This window comes from Macrobrachium rosenbergii, chromosome 9, assembly GCF_040412425.1.
Source record: "Macrobrachium rosenbergii isolate ZJJX-2024 chromosome 9, ASM4041242v1, whole genome shotgun sequence".
In the NCBI taxonomy this organism is placed as follows: Eukaryota; Metazoa; Arthropoda; class Malacostraca; order Decapoda; family Palaemonidae; genus Macrobrachium; species Macrobrachium rosenbergii.
In genome coordinates, this window is record NC_089749.1 from 15,449,373 (window position 1) to 15,471,850 (window position 22,478).

Below are 22,478 nucleotides of genomic sequence, written 5' to 3' on the forward strand. Positions count from 1 at the left end.
AGAAGAAATGCCCCACTGCATATGACTGAGTCAGAATGCATATGCAGGAGTCAGAATGCAATGTTCTGCAAGACCATTTATGATTAAAGGGGCCACAAGAACAAAGTAGGTATGAATTGTACTCACTTTCTTGGGTATCATGAATAACACTGTTTGGATCGAGTTCGTCCACATTCATGAATTTATTCATCCTCTTCAGTGACACACTAGCCTTTAAAGAAAACATACGTTGAGTTGCTACTGTAATCATATCCTTAAGGAGCACTGGTAAAAAAATATGTAATAAGTATTCTTCAGTAAGGACAAAAATACTGGAATTTTGGTGCTAATCAATCACAAACCAAAGACATTAGAATTTTAGTGCTAATCAATCACAAAACCAAAGACACTGGAATTTTAGTGCTGATCAATCGCAAACCAAACTACAGTACATTATAGTAAAAGTGAAAAGGAGTCCACTGTTTCTGGTAAAACTACATTTCAGGGATATTATTTTTCCATACTGCAAAGAGAACTGTTTATTGACAATAGGAAAAACATCTTCTCTCAACTCTAAAATAAGCCAAACATTTCTCTTACCTGAACTAAACTTGAGATAAGCATAGGTAACATAGCAATAGGAAACCTTAGCAAGTTGAATAACGACAAGGAAACAAAGGCAGTTTTTGCATCCAACACATTTTCATCAGAGATATTGACATAGGTTGCAAATGTAGCCAATGATACCTGTAAAGAGGTGCAAAATGTGAATTATGTGTCTATTTTACAAATCACCGAAAACTAGTATAATCAAAAGTACTATTCCAACACCAATGCTTCCAAGGTAATAAATATGCCTCATGCTTTGCAATCCTAAAGTACATTTTTTTTTTTTTGAAAATAAAATCAATTTTGTCCAACAAATTCATCACTTCTATGCACCCTACATTCATGGCCTTCAAATGCCCTACACACTGATATATTTTGTCTTATAAACTTAAGCAGTAGCAGTACCACAAATGCACCACCTGGATCTTCAGGAACCCAAAAGACAACTGTTCCAAATTTTTGCAGTGTAGATTGTTAGTTGTCAGGTCAGTGGGGGGCTTGCCTCTTAACCTTCAATGGAAAGAATGTTAAGAAGGGAAAGAACTCTTGTCACCTAACAGGCATTTGGTAACTTGGCAGAAACCACTGTGCTGAAAGCTTTCTCAGGTTAGTCTCTAAGGGACAGATGACATACTCAGCCCAAAAGAGAAATCATATATTCTCCAGAAAGTGAGGTGATGTAAATGACTGGTTAATAATGAATATCACTTTTTAAAACACTACATACAGTAATTCCTTAAATACTGTGTAACAGACGTCCTCATTAGTTTAAGATTGTTATTCTTTCAAACCAAGTACCCCGTAAGGGGCTACAGGCACACTGCAGATGGTACTTACTTTTCTTTGAGGTGTTCCTTTAATCCCAGCTTCAGTTCTTTCAGCTTTTTACCTTTCATCTATTCCCTTTAATCTCTTTCCCATTAGCTGGCCACCTTCTTCAACTTAACCTTGTTTCAACTTAGACTTCATTTAAGAACAACAAATACTTAGGATGAGCCTATGTGCCTAAATGGTCTCATTATAGTGACTTACAATTATTAAAATCACACATTATACAATAATGTGCAAGAATAAAAGGTAGATGAAACACTAAATAGTCAAATTACTAAACTTACCAAGAAAGGTGTGCAGGTCCAAATAAATGATGTGCCGGCAGTAAGGTACGCCATTTGTTTTAAAACTTTTATTTCTTTACCTCGAACCTGTAGCACTTGTTCTTCAAAAGACTGTTCCCAAGCATAAAGCTTTAAAACCTGCAACACGAAGAAACGACTAGAATTTCCTTTAATAATGAAAAAATCAGATATTTAGAAATCTATAACATAATACCGTAAGCTACTGAACGCGTAAGAACGATAAGGATTTCAAACTAAATAATTCTTACCTTTATTCCATTGAGAATTTCATTCATCAGTTTTACTCTATGATCTTTATTTTTCATTTGCTTCAACTGAAGGTCCTTCGTTTTTTTGGCAATCACTCCATTTATGGGTATGACAATGATCATAACAGCAAGTCCTGCAAGAACTGATGGCCCTGGAAAAGAGTAATGCACATTACTTTTTAAAAATTATGCGTCGCATTGCTTTTCTTCCAAAATCTCTCTCAACTACTTTTACCCTTAGCTTTAATCTTTTTGTGCTTCTTATTTTTGCATTTTTTAAATTATAATTATAATCAGATATTTTTCCAAGATCAACTACTCTCACCCTAACGATTTGTTCTTCAAGGAGGTGAAAACTATCTCTACTCTCACCCTAACGATTTGTTCTTCAAGGAGGTGAAAACTATCTCTACTCTCACCCTAACGATTTGTTCTTAAAGGAGGTGAAAACTAGAGCAAGGTAAAGAAATTGAAGAACTAAGTGAGACAATAAAAAAGGAAACAGAAAAAAGTAAAAGGCAGTAAACAATGTAGCTGGGGTAGGAAGGATGCTGTAGAGAACTTTCAGTAACTTTTAATGCACCTAATAATGAACACTGCAAATGGCAACCCCATCCAAGGAATGTTTTTCCAGATCAGCCACCATTCCCAATCCACTGACAATGATCCATTCTAAATTTAAGATTACATTGCATACATCATCCACTTAATAACAGCATCCACGAGTAATCTTGACCACTTTAATTCATCTACTTTTATGCAAAGAAACTTGTAACATGCAAGGCACATTAATCCAGCTTAGTTGGTCTTTACAAAAGAAAAGCTGGAATGAACTTTACTCACAACACTGACACAAATATCACAAATTTTTACAGTAATTTGTACTTTTCATAGGCATACAAACCAAAGCCTTTTAAGGCTCTGACATCACACAGCTAAGCTAATCCCATCCCCTTGGCACTGCACTGGTGAATTCAGCGTTTCTTCACTTTGTTGGTGAGTTTTTTTGCTACACTGGTTGGTCTACCTGATCCAAAGGCTGTTGCACTTCCTCCATGGTATGAAAATACTTATTTGTGCCAGCCAAAATCACAGCACTACATATTAAGAGAAACATAAACCTAACTATATAAAGCTGATTTTAAGTGATATCTAAAGTGTATGGGAACCCTGCTTTCTGCCTGTTACTTGTATCTGTTCTCTTTGGTCTCTCATTTGGCTGTCCAACTCCTATAACTTTAGTAACATACACATACTCTTCATTTACAAAGTTTGGTTTTGCATGACATTATGAAATGGAACAAATTACCCTGCAATATTTTGATTAAGTAATTTTTGACAAGTTCAGTACTGTTCAAAAGATATTAAACTCCACCCCTACTCCTGAAATGGCGTGTTACTTCCTGACAAGTTTAATTTTCACAAAACCATGTCACAGATATATATCTGAGCAATACATACCTAAAAGTTCCCATAAGAAATACAAGGCAAGGCCAATCTGCAGTGGTGCAGACCATAACATGTTGATGTAAGTTGTGATGTCCATAAACCGCTGTGCATCCACAGACATTAAATTGACTATTTCTCCCGTAGTTGACTTCTTCTTTGCTGAATTTGATATTCTCATAGCCTAAAAATAAGTTAACTAATTAGGACAAAACTGTCCTATAACCACATAGGAAAGTACAGTATATCAAAAATGTCAAGTGATAATTACTCCCAAAAATTACTTATATTTATCTTCTTGATCCTTGTTAATCTATCAAGCCCGCAAAGCAAAAATTAACTGATTTCAGAAAAAGTGAGGATAAGACAGGATATCAAACTTTAAAACTACCTAGGTCAAAACTCCCAGCATACTTACCTTTGTATACACAGCAGATATGATCGCTGTTCTCATTCTTAGACCAACTAAAAACATTCTCATGAAATACTGGCCTAAGCACAACGATTGTATTTGAGCACATATGAACATCAGAGCTGCGTACAAGTAACCATGCCACATGGGTGTATCTTCTGCAGAGCTTTCTGTAAACTTAATTAAAGCACTGAAACAAAGAAGAAAAAAAGTAGTACGCATGAATTTTTTTATTATCTCTGGCCGCACTATATTTTCACACTATTTAATAAGAATATGAAGTAAAAAATTCTGGCAACTTTAGTAAACACTTTTGCCCTTTTCTTATATGGGCAGTCCCTGGTTATCGGCAGGGGTTCTGTTCCAATCGAGTGATGATAAGCGAAAATCACCGGTAACAGAAATTCACCAATTTTCGGTTATCGCCACCGAAAATAGTTGAATTTTGTCGCCAGACAAGCGCCGATAAACGGGGATTGCCTATACTGCATATAACTAACCTTGGACTAACAGACTGAGCGAGTCAATTAATACAATTATATTTTATTGCATACTCACCTCTAACATCTTTCTTTTCTTAATATAGTAATATAAAGCCTCAATAACCTTATATAATTTCAGATAAAATAATTGTATACATAAAGATGCAATACTTGTGCTGCATGAAAGTAATTAAAAGATGCAGAACACTTGGTATATGAAAAAAAAAAAAAAGATGCAAAGCCTCAAATAAGTACACAAATTATTGCATTTGTTCTGTGATACGAACAGTACGGCTGTATTCAAAATAAAGGCAGATAGGATCAAAAGCAAACCACAACATTGTGTGGGTGTATCTTGCTAAGGAAATTCCTTTCATGGTTACAGACAACTAAAAAACCAGATTACACACCAATTTATTACTATACAGACTATATCCCAATTATAAAAGCTTATAACCCCTAAATAATAAAAACAAAGGATTACTACTAACTTAGAGAGTGCAAGAAGGCTCAGACAAGAATACAGAATATCAGAATTCTTAACTTTCCATAGATCAGGCAGGGAACTTCCCTGACAATGAGGGGAGATAACTCAGGAATTCCCTACCTTTCCTTATACTAAGCATGAGTATGAAAAGTTTGTCTACTGTCTAGACTCAAGTTTCCAGATATAGTAAATGTTTCTAAGCATGCACAGAAAAAAATCAAAATCAGCTAACATTTATGACCAAGGAACAGAAACGAATGAAAATTCTAAACTCACCTTAAGATCTGTGGACTCAGAAACTGCAACACATCATGGGCAAACTTTAATATACCACCAAAAAGGAATGACGGGCCGAAGGTCTTCACTAACGCAGGAAGGATGGAGAGATACTCTTTATCACCCGAAGTTCCAGATATTTCAACGTGTGCATAGTTATTTGCATAGGTAGCAGATGTGTGGGATTCTCCTTTCCTGTTCATTGAAAAAAATAAATAAATAAATAAACCACGGATAAAACACAGCTTATCATCTTAAAGAGTATGCTGCACAATCATAATTGTCATGAGGTATATTTTATGTATACGGTAATACAATAAAATCTAGCACAGAATAACAACAAAACAAATCCTCTCTCATACAACATATACCTGTATGTTATTCAAACATTACATCCACATTAAAAGGGTAATAAGAAGCTAATGCTTGACAGAACACTATTCTTAAGCTACAACTACATTTATGAGAATAATAAGTCTTATCAAATAAATAGAGGGATAGAACACTATTCTCAGGCTACAACTACATTTAAGAAAATATGTTCTACTAAAGAAACACAGGGATGAAAGAACAGCTATGCATTCCAGTTACATTAAGCAAACCAATAAATAATCACCACCTCACAGTATATTCAAGCTCCTATTACTATGACTGTGAAAGCAGAGATATCCTGGGAAATGAACAGGAAAAAAAAAAGAGAGGAGTTCTTACATACAGAGAAAGCTACTGCAGTAAAATATATTGCATTTAATCTCTTGGACATGTCCTTTGCACCACCCCAGCGAGTAGTATGTGACAGTGTGAACTGGTTTTTCCTCTAGTGACTGGCAGAGTTGGAAAACCAAGATACATTTGGATAAGTACTAAGAGTGGAAGGCTGCGGGTGAATGGAGGTCTGTGGCAGTGAAAGCACAGGAGAGACATAAGACATCAGTGGCAGAATTTCAAAAAGACCCTTAGTGCCACATGGTGTCCTTAGGCAATAACAATGATGTGTCAGTGTTACAAGTAGTCTAGGTATTGCTAAACTTCCCTACACAGGGGTACCACTTACACTGAGCCTTGCAAGACACACTGTAGAGAGCACTAAAGGGGTATTGAAAAGTCCTCTCTGTCCCAGCTACACTGCTTTCTGCCATTTACTTTTTTTTTATTCTCTTTGATCTCTTTCTAGTTTGCTGTCCAACTTGTATTCCAGAATTGTTCCTCCAAGCAAGCACTACTTGTTAAGAATTGAGACTCGGTCTCATTAACCCTTAATGGACGGGAATCCTCGTATGAGTATTAATACTATGCACCAAACTGTCTGAATGAATTTAGTATAGAAAAGAGGTTCTAAACTTCAGTGGTCCATAAATGACTTATGGCAAACTTATTACCTGTTAGGCAAGATATCGAATCAGTATGCCTGAGATTTCAGATCTTGAGATTTCAGATGATGATGTACTGCCTCTTTGCAGCTCCAGGATCGTCTTTATTTATTTGCTTGTAAATATATCCAGGGATTGCTGTTGGTTTTAGTTCTTACTTTTTATGATAGTGTGTCAGTTATAATTGTACTTTCGCAAAGAAATATTAGAAAAAATGCATATACCTCACAAAAAGTTACTGCATCTCCCCATCTCAGTAAATCTTGTAAATATTTTACAACAAATATGCTCAGAATTTGTTACTGATTTTAGTTCTTACCTGTTAAGATACTGTGTGAGCTGTAATTATAACTTTACAAAATAAAATAAAAACATTATTAAAAAACCATGCATAACTTGGTAAAATTAACATATTTTTATGAATGTCTTTAAAAGAGGCCCCACACAGGTTGTAAATAGTTACTTTCAACTTCCCGTAGAACGTAGGGAAAAATTTTTAAAAATTTTTTTTCTTACACCAAGTATATTTGCATATCTTCCTCTTTCCATTGATGTGTTTTTTCTTAAACTGGCCAACCTTAAAGTTTGCCCGGTCTGGAGGTGTGTAAAATACATATTTAGCCCATCCCTTAAGGGTTAACCTTATTTTTTATTCAGATACTAATTGCTAGTTGTCACTAATTAGACATACTTGTCATTTTTATGATCATCCTAGTTCAAATGATAAGCAGCTCACTAACTGTAACCACCTAAATTCACCTAAAGTAAATATCCCAGACAAAAATAATACAAATTAGCATTCTCTGCACCTAATCCTTTAGCAATACTTTCTGTGCTAAAAATAATAGACAGAACTAAATTGGCTGAACATACTATTAAACAGCATTCTCTAAATCAAACATTTGAACTATGATCATAAGATACTAACTGCAGTAGTATATTTGAATGTACTAACCATACAACACTTGAAAGGTTCTCTTCAACCTGTTTAAAAAGCACATAACAAAATATTCAAACTTCCATTTCCATTGATTACTATGCAGGTATTCAAGTTTACCTTTACACAAAAATACAAGCTACTTATTTTAAAGGCCAATGAAATTCAACTTACAGTATGCCAAACCTACAGGCTACAGGCTATAGGGATACACATATCACACTCATGTAGTCTCTGTATGTTTGTCTTTTGAGAATTAATATATACATGCAAACAAAGCTCTACTTGAGAAATGAACTACAGGCAGTTCCCAGTTATCGGGGGGCTCAATTATCGGTGATCTGGTTGTAAGGGGCTTGTCCAGCAACAAAAATAGGCAATAGTGATATGTGCCGATTTTCGCTTTATCAGCACTGATATACCAAACAGAGGTGCCGATTTCCGCTTAACGCCACCACCATAATTTTTGATATTTTCGCTATAAAATCACTGTCGGAACAGAACCCTGATAACGGGGACTGCCTGTACTTGACCAAATTTAGCTAGAACTCTAATGCAAGGAAATCCTATTCCACAAGACTTACCCAAAATTATCCCAGAATTGCCTATAAATATGCACATAAAATCTATATTAATGACATTACACTTAAAAGCTTATTCAAAAACTATTCTTTGATACATCCACAAAAAAATATTAAAAGTATTAATTAAACTGTAAAAGTCATATCAGAGAGAAATGGTAGCTATTCAGTAAAACTTCAAAGATCTGTAATAACTGGGAGGGAATCCTGCTTGAATATTTAAATGATCTAGATCTTTCAAAAGTTTTATAATATGTTAGCCTTAAAAGTAATGTTTTCTTAAAAATAAAATCAACACAAGTTTATCTGAGTTTTAGTTTACCTGAGAGAGAGAGAGAGAGAGAGAGAGAGAGAGAGAGAGAGAGAGAGAGAGAGAGAGAGAGAGATCCCCATTTTTTCATATTTCATTTAAACAAGCATCAAGATACATATTTTACTAAAAGGAAAATGTGTTTTATTGTTTAGTATGGATATTTAATACGCATCATGAAAATATACAACTACAAATTTATACATTCATAAATTCTTTCTTTGTACATTAGTTTTCCCTTACATCAATCTTTTTTTCTTTTTGTTATCTTTAGTTTCTAAAAAAGGGGGAAAAACTCAATTCTCCACCAAATCAAGACCTTTGAGGTTTTACCAAATCAAAGAGGTCACAAAAATCATACAAGCCTTAAATATTTTCATCTGCAAAAAAAAACATGGATTAGAAACAAAGGCCAATGAATAATAAATTTGCACCATGTGATCACTGAAACCCCTTTTTGGAGCCTCCTAGGTCTTTTGCATCATATGAAATATTATATGGTCCTCTGCACAACCTTCCTGTGCCACAAGTGAAAAACAACTAACTTCTTCTTCCTGTGCAGACTACTTAAATACTGACAAATTCACTAGCATATTATTCAACTGACAGTACAATGGCTAACACCATTGACAAAAATAGCAGAAATATAAAAAAGTGAAACAATGGAAAAATTATATGCTCAAATGAAACTGTATTCACCCATAAAAAGATATAAATAAGGGTCTAACCGCCCAAAAAATGGTGTTAACATGTATAAAACTATATACTATAATGAAAATATTGTATTGTACTGTACTTACAAAATAAAAACACAACATTCAATCACTGTGTGATTATATACAAACACTGTACATAAACACTTACTTGTAAGCTTTTGCTTTTGTCTTCTGCCAGTTCTTTTCCCATTTCGACACAACGGTATGGGCCGCATTTTCATAGGAGAGATCCCAAAGATCTTCTTCTTTTAAAGGTTGTCTGTAGCCCTTCCAAATTAAGCCATCAACCCATGCAAAGGTAGTGCGGCTCAGGAAGGAAGCACTGACCTCCGGACACACTTTCTGTTTGAATTTGGCAATTATTTAATCATGCAGTTATCTTCAAAATCTTATTATCTAAAGGACATATTTCATGAATTACTGATAATGTAACATTTAAAATGACAAACATGAATGCCATACAATCAGTTAATGCATATGTTTACTAAAATGCAGCAGATTACATAGCCTAATATTACCCAACACTAAACTGATTAAATTAGTTTCTATTCCCAAAAGTTAAATGATCATTTACATCCATAAGAAGGTCATTCCTTTGAAAAAAAAAAAAAAAGTTGCTGCACTTATGCTAGGAATTAAAAAAACATGCTAACAGACAGCTACAGGTATACCTTTCCCAGTCACTAATTTTCAATGCAATACCTGCATACAGCATCTACTTATAATCAGTTATCATTACCATTCTGTCACATTTTTAAAGCACAAGTCATTTAGTAAGTTCACTCCACTTTTCCTTAATCTCATGCACTTTTTATGTGAATTTCCAACAACTCAAATCTTCATTCCTTTATAAAAGAGATTATACCAATCCCCGCAAAACAGAAGAGAAAGTTCTTTACGTAGAGCTTACCTCGCTACGTGGATAATCTACATACTGGGGAGGTGCATCTCCAAAACAGTTCAAAATCAACATGACAACAACCAAGGGATAATGAACCATGTACGTTCCAAACGCCAAGGTGTGATATTCTGCTGTCTGAAAGTAGAAATAGAACAAACTTGCATTTTTAACTAACTAGAATGTTAACAGACTTTCTCAAGATAAATCTTAATGTACAAGATCTTAAATGACACTACAGTCTTATTCTAACATAATATGAAAATTAAAAAACTGTACAGAACTTGAACATAAGTACGGAATTGTTGATCAACTCTCAAAGAGATATGAGAAAACAATTGAAATATTATGATTTCAATAAACAAGAATAACATAAACTGAATTTCAAATGAGAAAAAAAGGTCTATTTAAAACAAAAATCTAGTTATGAAAAATAAATCATACTTTAAATAGGTTTTAATTGTACTAATACTCCAATTTCTAAAACATTTTTTAAATAAAGAACATTCAAACAATACTTCAGTAACCACATTTTGTCTGGTATGTCAAAAACACAGTCATTAATCATTAAAACCTCTGTCCTCAACAGAATAGAGTATACAATTCCCAGGCCCAGTCAGCGCTGGGACCTATAAAGGTCATTCAGCTGAAAATATGTGAGTAAAGGTTTTGAGGTGTAACAGGAAGAAAAGGCTCTTGCAGTTGCAATATAAAACAATTGTTAGAAGAGGAATTGGAAAGCAAAGCGGAGAAAAGAATGTGGAAGGAGAGTACTGCTACAGTAAAAGGAATGAAAGGGGTTGCAACTAGGGGCTGAAGGGATGCCACAAAGCCTGAATTAATGCCTACAGTGCACCGTGCATGAGGTGCAATGATGGCATTAACCCCCTATGGGGTCTGCATCCTCAAGTTTAACGTACCTCATCCTGGGAATTAACGATATAAGTACGAAACTCAGGTAACCCACAAAGGAACAGAAGCAGCCAAAAAACAAAGAGATAGCCACAACTCTGTATACCTCTTTTCTTTTCCATCACGATAAACACCATCTGTAGTGCCTGTGGGATAAACCAGATTTATGACAGCCTTGAATAATATATGTATATACTGTATATATACATAGACAACCACATGACAGGTGAAAATTAAAGACCAGGTACCAAGTGCTTTCATGTATTAGTACCTTCTTGAGTACAAGTAAAATAAATAAATAGAGAAATAAAGAAGAAAACTTCACAAACAAAGATCAATGCTGCATTAAGCAAAAACATCATTACTGTGTAATCACTAGTTTAGAAGAAGAACAAACTGTCACTACCAAACAATAAGTAAAAATACTTTAAAAATGCTTAAGAACTGAAACTGCCGGTTAGAGACAGGCTGTGTGAGTAAAGGTGACAGTGTACTTACCTGATTTTATGAACAAGGTAACTATCTAATTAAAAGAAGATGAACTAATATTCAAGTTGATTGTTAAAATAACCCAATAAAGGCAGATTCAATTACTGCATTTCACTTTTAACAATGCCAGATTTAAAAATGATCTCAAATGAATTTTCCAGTCTACTTAAATTGTTAAAATCACTCATATATGCAAATAAAGCACTTGTCAACTGGCCTGTTCAAACTGCATAACAATGCTCTTTTAGATGGTAATCTAGTTCTTTACTAGTTTGACCTCTCATGTGGTTGTCTACGTATACATATGTCATGTGCAGTTTGGTGACTTATTGTATTACTGTATGCACAAAGCATATCTAGCATGAAATTCATCAGGTGGAGCCTTTTTATATAATGTACAAGTTTTGTGAAATTTTATCCATGAAGAGTAATCATCATCCCATACTGTATTCAATGTTCTTAATTGAAGCTGTACATGACTACCTAAGGGGCTCAGAATGCCTGAGCACCATCATTATACATAAGTACAAATACATGACTGGCTGAACTTTCTGGGCATAAATATAATTTCTGAATGGGGAGTATTTCTAAACTTGATAACTATTCATTTCTTGCCATAATGCTAGTTAAAATATAGAAAATGACTTGAGCTAAAATGTATCATTTTTCCTAAAGTCTCCCATGTGATACACGTAACATCTTACCCAAGTGACCCATTCATACCTTGACCCAAACGGTTGACAATTAGTCAGGAGCGTCATTTCAGATTTTGATGGGGGGAGAGAGCAAGGTGGGTTTGGCGAGTGAAGCGAGCTAATCACCTGGTTTTTTATTTGAGCTATTTTATGTGCTTTTTGAAGCACATAAAATAGATAATATACAAAGATATAACTTAATGTGATGACTTGTTTGAATTTCGGTAAAATAATGGAAAACCAGCTGCTGTTACTTCTTGGGGCTTGGTGGGGTGAGGGCAAGTTGAGGCTTGGGGCAACTTGAGTCTTGGGGGAGGCAGTTGCCCCTCCAGCCCCCTAAATGACGCCCCTGCAATTGGTTACTGTAGAGTTACTACTGCAGCCAGCATCCATTGTGTGGTACACTAGGTAGAACCATAGGTTCTCTGCCACGCTCTGGCCCAATTGCTCTCGCCTTCAGTTCTCATTTGTTTCCCCTCAGTATCCCCTCACTAGCTGTTAAACTCTTCTAATTTTCATGTCACAAATCACAATCTACATCTTAAGCAAATGTATACACCAATTTGTAGTAATCCCTATAGAAAAGATACTTACCAGTGAAAGTAAAATTATAATAGGGTCAAATAAGACACCTGGTACTTCCTCTATGTTGCTTAAGTGAATTGCATAAAAATATCTCTATAAATTGGATAAATACTAAAACACTGACACAGCCTGAAAATAAAGACACAGGAGCTTGGTGATATGAAAATATAAAAGCATGCAAATCATCTTTAGCAACTACTTTATTTTAAATCACCCCTCTACTATGCTTTAAATTAAAGAGCAATATAAAATCATTTTGCCAATTTCAATATAGCATTTCATAGTGTATAATCCATATTCCAACATATGCCTTCAGAGCCTTCTAAGTTGACTGGCTGACAGTGACTTTGCACTAAAAATAACATAATGTGCTTTTTCCACAATCACTATAGCTCTAAAAGTGCATGCTTTTGATGGTGGTTTTACTTATCAGTAGTGAGAGCTGATATTTATCAATTAAACAGATATGGATAACTAACTCATAGTAAGAAGAACCAGCTAATTCATACGAATGTAGAGGGACAAGAGCTAACAGTACTATCTTCCTGGGGTCTCTTATTAGCAGTTTGGATTTAGCAGACAGCTTTTCATCTTCCCAGCCAAATAATCTAGCATTCAGTTTCCTTCTCACTGAGCATCAGTGTACTGTCATCCATTACTGTCAATGCCTTTGGTTTCATCTATGCATGATAAGTTAAGCATACCTAGTTTTACTTCAGACCACTGAGCGATTAACAGCTCTCCCAGGGCTAAGCCTGAAGGATTAGACTTATTTTACGACTAAGAACCAAATTGGTTACTTAGCAACGGACCCCACAGTTTATTGTGGAATCCGAACCACGTTATAGAGAGAAATGAATTTCATCTCCAGAAGTAAATTCCTCTAACTTCTTCATCACCCGTCGTGACTCAACTCGGGCTCACTGAAGTGATAGGCCAGCTCTACTGACTCGCCCAATGAAGAGCTATCTATGCAAGTTGCACTACAGATGCCCATAAACTGATTCACATTGAAACAATATGCTTTTTAATAAAAATTTTTAGGAAGATTTCCTCCTTATAGATCAATTCATGATTACATTATTAGTATACGATTCTCAGTAGTATTTATGTCATTAGAACAATATAAAACTAAGAGGAGGATTCTGGAGTATGATAAAAATGAACAAACATAGAGCTTAGTTGATTCTTGGGAGATTCTTTGTTCTGAATCCTTTGCCCCTTCATCTCTGACCTTTGAATATGTAATACTGGGCATATGTCTATGCAAATGCTTAAGAAACATTTACTGTACTGTATTTATCTGAAAGTAGTTTGAAGAGACCAAGTCAAATGTGAATGGAGAATTTGAGTAAGGTAGAGTTAAATAAGTTGGCCAGCAAAGTAGGAAGCCTGGAAAGTCAAACAGGCAACCCCCAGAATAAAAAATAGTGGAAAATTACTTGCTTACAGAAACAAAGAAACTCTGTACTAACATTAACACTTAGTATCAAGTGATGCCACCAACCCAGAGGGCAAAACAATAAATAAAAACTCATTAGAAATTCTCAAGTTGCTATATCCCACCATCATTTTGAAGAGTAAGTACAAATAAAAGTGAAAATAAATGTACTGAAAATTACCGGTAGAACACAGAAAATGCAAAATATTGCTAAACCTGAGAGAGTAATTAAAACTACATCTGGACACAATGGAGCCCACCAGAGGAATGACACCTTGGATTATGGGGGATGGTGATCATTGCATACACAGCAGAGTCTTGGCCTTTCAAGATCTACCAACTTAGAGCAACCAGAGAGATTCCATGAAAGTAAGGCTAAATGTAATGGGTTAGTATGAAAAACAGTCCTTACTTTAAAAATGTAGCTTTATATCAGTGTAAGAAAAATAAACTACTACAATCTTGATGCAGCCCACCAAAAGTATATTATTACTTGCTCATACATGCACATACAAGTTTCACAACAAATTACAGTATACAGTATATACCTTCAACTTACCAATTTTGAAATATTTAACCAACTCCATGGTATGAGTCGATCTACACTCTGGATGAGGTAGTGTGTTTCTAGAGGTGCTAGCAGCCAAAGGAAAGCACATGGTATCCATACTAGTACTGTTCGCTCAAAACAAGGCGTAAAGTCTGGACTGTCTGTGTGCCATGTAACATTTAAGTCCTGGAACAAAAAGAAATTAAAACCTAAATTATATAATGCACAGCAGTGAAAGAAATTCTACATGAATTCCATATTGCAGACTTCATGAATTCTAATAATTCTTGGCTACCAGAATTCTTCAAAGGCTTTCCAAAATAATTATCTAATACTTTTATTCTCACAACTAATTTAGACCATTTAGTTGTTGCAAATTAACCAAAATTAGAACGACCACCTGCTACACAAGTGTTCAGCATAAAAATAGTGTTGTAAATGAGCGTGTAGGCCTATCCTCAAACTGACTGAATGACGTAATGTTCATTTGGGAAGCCCTTTTCCTCTAAGCCATGGTAAAACCTCATTTCTAATCAATAACCAAAGAGAACATACATCAATTCAATTACAAATCCTGACCCTGCAGGCATCATTTTTTATTTGTGAAATCCCTGGATGAACATTTTACTTTACAATCAGCTTTTTCCAAAGTAACCAACAATTTTCATGACACTAACTAACTTATCAACATACTTTCTACATATGTTACTTCAACAAAGAACTAGTAACCTATCACTTCAGAAGCATCAAGTAATTACTGTTGTTCTTTCCATTCTCTCTACGATAAGGTTGATGAATATCTTTTACGATAATCTCAACCAAACCTTTGCTGTGAACAAGCTACCAAATGGCTTTGCATAACTGGGCTCATTCCCCTACTGTAAAAATCAGCCATATCTTACATTGTTACTTCTGTCTCCTAAGAATTTCCTAATAATACTTGTCCATCACTATTCATCCCTGATTCGCTAAATTTCTTTAGAAAACCCTTTACCATCTTTTCCTGTCCTCTCCAAGAATCAAATGTTTTATTAGCACTTTTATATCATTTAAGAACCTTTTTATCTGTTAAATTTAAAACCTTTTCCACTCCATGAGACGATGCAAAATTACAACTCTCAGAATGTGTGTCAGTCTGAATTATACAGTGAACTTGACCATTCAATATTCTGGTTTCCTGTAAGAAACATGCTTCAGTCATTATATCACTTCCTGACAAAAAAACCAAGACACAAGATCATTTATCCAGATAAACAGCACAACTGTTAAGGATTTATAACAGATAAAAAAGACTTGGTCATCTACAGAAGAGATTACCTAAAAGCATTGTCAAAAGAACTTACGACATTCAACAAGGTTTAAAAAGAAAGATATTAAAGATAAGATAAACAGCACGAGGGAATGCTTGATAAGGTACTGTACTTAAAAGGATATCAGGAGCTTGAGATAAAAATCTAAGCACAGCTTGTGCCTTAGCAAGATTGATATCCATTGCTCTTAGCATGATTACCCTGTTAGTCAAGGTTTACGATGATTTGTGCAATCTATATAACATATCATCATATAACCTGGGAATGATTTCTAATCAAGTCTTCCTGATTTTAATGGGGATGTGATGGTACAGTGTTTTCTCTTTCTAATGATTACAACAAGTTCCCAGCCTCATCTCGCTAGCAAGTAACAGATCCAATCATAGCATGGAAAGAAAATTTAGGCACATTTTCTACAAAAAAAAAAACTATTTTGACCGCTGACCAAAGCAGACATAAGATGGAACTTTGAAGCCTGGCAACTAGTTGACTGTTCGATCACATCTTGGGTAAAGAAGGATGAGAAAAATAACAGACATGACGTGGGGATGAACCTTCAGATATTAATCAAATTCTGCACCACTGGTTGCGACCAACAACAGTCACTTGACAGCTTAGTACAGTGCTGTACCTAATTTTCATCTTAGGTCAATAGAATGGCATAAGTATAAAATTTAGGCCAGAGGTCTAGCTCTGGCACCTATGAGGTCATTCAGAGCTGAAAAGGAAATTGAAAGCAAAACAAGGTTCAAAAGGTTTACCGTATCAGGAAGAAAACCTTGCAGTTGCATTATGAAACAATTATCAGCAGAGGGTGGAAAGTATGAATGAAGTAAGAGAATATGACAGGAGGTACAGTAATAGGAATGAATGGGGTTGCAGCTAGGAGCTGGAAGGAAACTAAAAAGAACCTTAAATAATGCCTACAGTGCACCACATAAGGTGCACTGACAGCATTATCACCCTATGGAGCTTGAGTCAATAGAAGAACAGAAGATTTAGCAAAACATATCCTGATCACTCCATCCTTGTCTGGAATTGGTGTTTTTGACCTTTTAGTGTGTGATGCATCTAAATATTCAATCATCCTTGTCTGGGCTCCCTCACTAGGGTGAGTGCACTATAGATTACACAACAGAGTAGTTATGATTAAAAATATTCCTCATTAGGCTAGTCACATGAAATTTAAAAGTATAATTTATGCAACTCCCTTTAATACTATAGAGTACTCTCAACCTCTGCTAAAATGACTGCACGCAATTGATATTATATAAACTATTTTGGAGGGTAAAAGTTCCGTTCCGGTCTGAACTTCAATTCCACATGAGGGCTAGTATTAAACATGGTGAAACAGTGATTCATATACTGTACACTGTTTTGCCGTGTTTAGTACTAGCCCCTAGGGGTTGAAATGTCCCTAAGTGCATTTTGCAAAATTGAAACTTACAAAAAATCCTCGATGATTTACATATTTTTTTTATTTTTTATTGTGATAAATATTAGTTTGCAAGATACATGTATACAGAATATTTTTTAATTTTTTTATGAAGATTCTAAAGATATAAAAAATCAAGTAGGGATGTTCGGACTCGAAACAAACATTATCCCTTTCAACCCTATCATTACCTTACCTACCACAGGCATTATGTGCATTCAGCAATCTTTAATAAAACGTGCACCTTATTCACATGCAGCTAAGCTGAAGAGAGAGATTCTTCATAATGAAATAACTTCGCCTCTCTAACACCCACAACCAAAGATCTATCTCTGGTATTATATTAGGCTAGACTGGAATAGCCTAATTAAAGATCCCCTCATAGTTCCCCCTTCAGACATTTTACAAGACATCCGTTTTCCGTTACACAAAACTTATTTACTTTATTCCCACACAAGACCTTTTAAATTGACAAACGTTTCTAAAATAAAAATACAAATATGGTAATGATCCTTGAATAGGTTAGGCAAGCATCAGGTGTTCTCAGGTAGTGTGAAGTCAGGCAAATAGCCCATACTACCGTATGTCCCTCGTAAAGGTCTGTCGTAAGGTACCGCTCACCTCGAAAAGGTCACATGGTATTGGCATACATTAAATCTGGTATACATAGCGAAATTAACTCGTTAAAATTTGCGTATTGCAACTGATTTGCCTACCGGTCACCTGATGCAAGATCAGGAATGGGCAGAGGCGGCACATTTCTAAAGCCTAAAATACTCCTTTCCGCTCATACTTTGGTCACGAATGATCAATCATCGTGTCATGCCCACAGATCTGGGCAATGACATTACGCAACATCACGCGTTCGTTCGCAACTGCAAGGGCAATCGAAAGATCACACTTGGTCATCCAGTCACCACCACACGGAATATTATTGAAAACTTCGCTTATTTCGGCGGAAAAGGGGCATCTTCGGGGGGTAATTCAAGCACAAATCGAACGGAAATGGGAGACGGAAGCGCTGGCGGGGGCAATGCCCGCATGCAAAACAGCCGGTTCATTAAGAAAAGCAATCATACCCAGAAAGTCGAGCCGCAAAAGTCGTATAACACTTCTCCCTCTGCCATGTTTACACAACTGATGACTCGGCTCGGGGTTGGCTCTGAAACGGATGGTAACCCAGACGCGGCCCCTCCCCCCTCCTTCAGAAGGACCCCGTCATCATGACCCTGTGCCTGACTCAGTGTCATAAACCATGAGAGCCAAGATAAGAAGATCCAGAAGGACTGGTTGACTGAATGATGTAGTAAACTGGCGTTGTAGCGATAATTTCTATCGATGGCGTAAGCATAAGGGAAATTCTCTCCCTTGGCCCCCCGACCTCGCACCCCCAATAGATGACCCTGTGACTGACTCTGTGTCATGAGAGTCAAGATAACAAGATTCAACGAGGCTGCTGGACTGAACGATGTACTAAATTAGCGCTGTAGCGTCAATATTTATCGGTGGCGCCAGCGAAGAGGAAATTTCACAAGGAAATTATGAAAATAGCCCCGTCATTTGCCTCACTGACTCAGAGAGTTGGGTTCATAAGGTTAGACACTGTCCCTAATCAGGGTTAGTTGGCTTTAGCACTGGAAAATGTTGTTATTTATCACTGTAACGGTTAATTTGATCGTTGTCTTGAGAGAAATAAATCAATTCTGAAGGCGAGAGGGCGAGACCAAACAGAGCTTTCTCTGACTTTACATATTATCACACAATAGCTTATACCCTGCGGTAGGACAGGACAGGTTGCTGAAGCACAAATTATAAAATGATTAAACTGGTATCATGAAATGAATCAAACGATGAAATATAATACCACAACTGAGATTTCCAGGTATGCTTGACGAGACAGGAACGCATATGGCATTCGACTAATTTCCACTTAAAGCATAAAAAATCAGACAGAAGAAAATGAATAAAAGTATTTAAAGGAAGCAGGAAGAAACACAAGGAAAGTGGAGGTAATGAAAGAGAGGTGGCAGCAGGTAATCTTGCGTATACTTCGCCAGATTTATTTGTGTTTACGAGTAAATCATCCACGGCTTCCATCTGCCAACTTCTTGTTTTCTGGAACTTGCCATTATGACTGTGACCAGGTGCTTACATTCCTTAAAAATAGACGTGTCTTTAACTAAAACGAGTCAGCAACAGAACAAATACTGGGAAACTGTTCCCTTTCATATTCTGCTATATTTATATACTTCCGTATTTATCTAATTCATTCCCCCCCTCATTCACAATGATTTATATAACTCTCTTTGGAGATAAGCAGTACCAAGAGTGTTCATTTTCAATGAACAACTCTCCCTCTCTCTCTCTCTCCCTCTGTATTCCCGATTCCTATAATCTTTTTTTTTTCTTCAAGAACAGCTGAATCCTTCATTGACTGTAATAAGTCTATCTGTATTCATGTGTCTTTTTCACCATACAATAACCGTTTATTTTTAACTGGGAGAAGGGTTGACGGCAAGACAGTAGAGGCTTCCAGTTCCCAAGCAAATCTTTTTCGTCTCGTTGACTCTTCAACGATTTCTCACCTATGTTTTAAATTTTTCATCAAGACTCAAACTAATGTTGCCTTTATTACTTCATTTTATCAACAAGATTTTATAGTAAATATTTTTACGTTACAGTCGTTTCCAGATATTTTCCTGGTAACTATTTTTTTTCTTAGTTACAAATTTCTTTCAGTTAACTTAGATTCATTTCCTATCGTCACCGACAAAGGTCATTGCAGTACGTTAACTAGTCTTCTTACTTTAAAATGATTGATATTAATCCCCCTCATTCATCTATTTAAAAGCAGATGTTGTAATCAGCTCCTAATTTCTCGGGTCTGTTGATGTCAAGTATTAATTTTACGTGCTGCGTGAGCTCAATGCCAGGGCGTGTGTACAGACCGCCCTTCAACGGTATAACCTATGAGTAACCCTTAAGCCCAGAACCTATGCTATTACAGATTACGCGCCGACTTGAGGCTTCCCTCGCTGTACGCACTATAGTTCTACGCACAAAGATTACTCAGCCGGACTTCTTGAAAACCGAGCATGAGTGGGAAAGACTTAAGATAGCGGTTCTGGCACTAAGCTCTTGCAAGTAATATGGTGCAATGGCATGTCCGGAAGGATGAGAAACGATGATGTAATGACTATGATGCCTGAGAATGGAAGACATTGTATGGTTATAATTATGCAATTAATGTCCATGAAGAGGTCAATATTTTTAATAACATGATAAGCAAAAATAATGATTGCTGGTTAAGATTAAGCTAGCCTTATGTCAGCGCGGGCCCTTGTCTAGAAGAAGCCCATAAGCTTGGTAAGGTGTTAATTAATTAAAGGGAACAGAAGTGTTAAAGGGGATAGAAGTCTGATGTTGACTTCTAGACTCAGTCCGACATAACCAGACACAAAAAATGAATACAAATAAATAAATAAAGAGGGAAAGAACCGACCGAACGATTTACCATAAGTACATCATCACCGTCCCCAACGCCATACAACGCAATTTCCTCTGTGAAATTCGCAACTCATGGCTTTCCCGTGTTCCCACTTCCACAAATCTCCAGTCATCTTCAGCCTCTTCTTTTTTAGCTCATCCAACTGGATCTACTGTGGGTCTTCCAACTCTTCTAGCCTACAGGAGACCAACAAAGAAATTAATAAATTCAACCGACAATAATGATCTAATAAAAGGATGTTTAAGCCTCTTCAAACCAAAAGAACTATGAAACTATACAAGGCCGTTGGACAAAGGACACGGCACATTCCAGGGTATGAAAACGCGGATTAGGCTATATGGTCACTAAAAGGCGTAAGGCAACTAATACGGCATGTGAATGACCTGCAACCATAAATGGCAGCATGGATAACCGAGCCAATTGGGCAAATTGAATGCAGGGGGTGCTAAACGTCCTTTTTCAATTACATGGCTTAGTCTGGTGAAGAGAACAGCGAGAAGGGCAGCCTGACATGAACATCAAAAAATCGATTTGTTTGTTACTTAGCGTCGCACCGTCTAAGGTCATCGACAACTAACGTTACTGAGCTTGTCTACATCGTACTAAGAGCGGTAACACAGACTCTAAAAAAATAATTCTCAAGGACGGTTGGAACATTGTTGTACAAAAGGCATTGTATAACGATACTTGTAGCATATTTCCCGCCAAAATTTTCACATTGAACAATATGCCTTTCTCTCTCTCTTGCACAGAATAGTGCTTAACCGAAGTCACGCATGTTCGTTAAGTGGTTGTCGCACATTCACGAATATCCGTGGCTTTCATTTTGCTACCAGTACAAAAAAAAAAAAAAAGACATGTTCAGTGTCTCGTGTGATGTCTCCCTAGGGACGAGTAATACGAGTTCGCGCCTTCTCGAGGCTTCTTGCTGTTCCCTAGACAAACTTGTTTGTGATCGAGTAAATTGCGCCCTGGCTATGTTCTGGTTTCGACGAGACGAGAATCATGTGCAGTATATTATCTCACTTGCATTGATACAGCATTTTTGGGGTCATCAGTTATTTTCAAGACTTAAGTTCAAGTTTGTTATTGTAGTAGGGCCGTTCTTTCCTCAGAATCATGTGTAGTATAATATTATTTAACTTGCATTACTACAACATTTTTGGTCATCAGTTGTTTTCAAGACTTAAGTTCAGGTTTGTTATTGTAGTTCGTCCGTTCTTTCTTCAGTATTTCTAATACATCTTTCTATGATTACCTGAGCTCTATATTTTACATCCAATTTTCCATTATTTTTCCTTTCACTTGCATTTCTATATTCTACTGAATCTGATTTTTTTTTTCATTAATTTCGCATTTGTCTTAATTCATTCTCATCAACAAGTTCTTCGACTCCTACTCAGGTTATTTCCACATTAAAAACCGAACGAGAGAGAGAAAAAAAAATTAATTCTAGACTGAATTCTTGACAGAGATATTAATTCTCTGCATTTCCGTATTTCATTCCCCAAGACTGAAGATGATAATACGACCTACCATTCTTAATACGGAGGTTCTATTGCTCTCTCTCTCTCTGTTGCTAATCTCTCTCTCTTTTTCTACCGGCCCTTGGTTACGTACAGGAGAAATTGCTGTTCCGTCGGCCTCTAAATGGAAAAAAATTAGA

General features: G+C 36.1%; 1 protein-coding gene across 1 annotated transcript in view; it reads right to left on the minus strand.

The window, feature by feature from the left end:
- The window catches only part of LOC136841505 (multidrug resistance-associated protein 1-like), a 40,552-nt gene extending 27,956 nt beyond the window's left edge, over positions 1 to 12,596 (minus strand). The window contains exons 1-12 of the mRNA XM_067108462.1: positions 12,578 to 12,596; positions 10,808 to 10,945; positions 9,900 to 10,025; positions 9,138 to 9,331; positions 7,967 to 7,987; positions 5,076 to 5,270; positions 3,837 to 4,020; positions 3,434 to 3,602; positions 1,973 to 2,124; positions 1,704 to 1,841; positions 580 to 726; positions 127 to 211 (exon numbers count right to left, since the gene is read on the minus strand). Coding sequence (XP_066964563.1) covers positions 127 to 211; positions 580 to 726; positions 1,704 to 1,841; positions 1,973 to 2,124; positions 3,434 to 3,602; positions 3,837 to 4,020; positions 5,076 to 5,270; positions 7,967 to 7,987; positions 9,138 to 9,331; positions 9,900 to 10,025; positions 10,808 to 10,936 — 1,540 coding nt within the window. The 5' untranslated portion in view covers positions 10,937 to 10,945; positions 12,578 to 12,596. The remainder of the gene's footprint in view (positions 1 to 126; positions 212 to 579; positions 727 to 1,703; positions 1,842 to 1,972; positions 2,125 to 3,433; positions 3,603 to 3,836; positions 4,021 to 5,075; positions 5,271 to 7,966; positions 7,988 to 9,137; positions 9,332 to 9,899; positions 10,026 to 10,807; positions 10,946 to 12,577) is intronic.
- Positions 12,597 to 22,478: the final 9,882 nt, after the last annotated feature.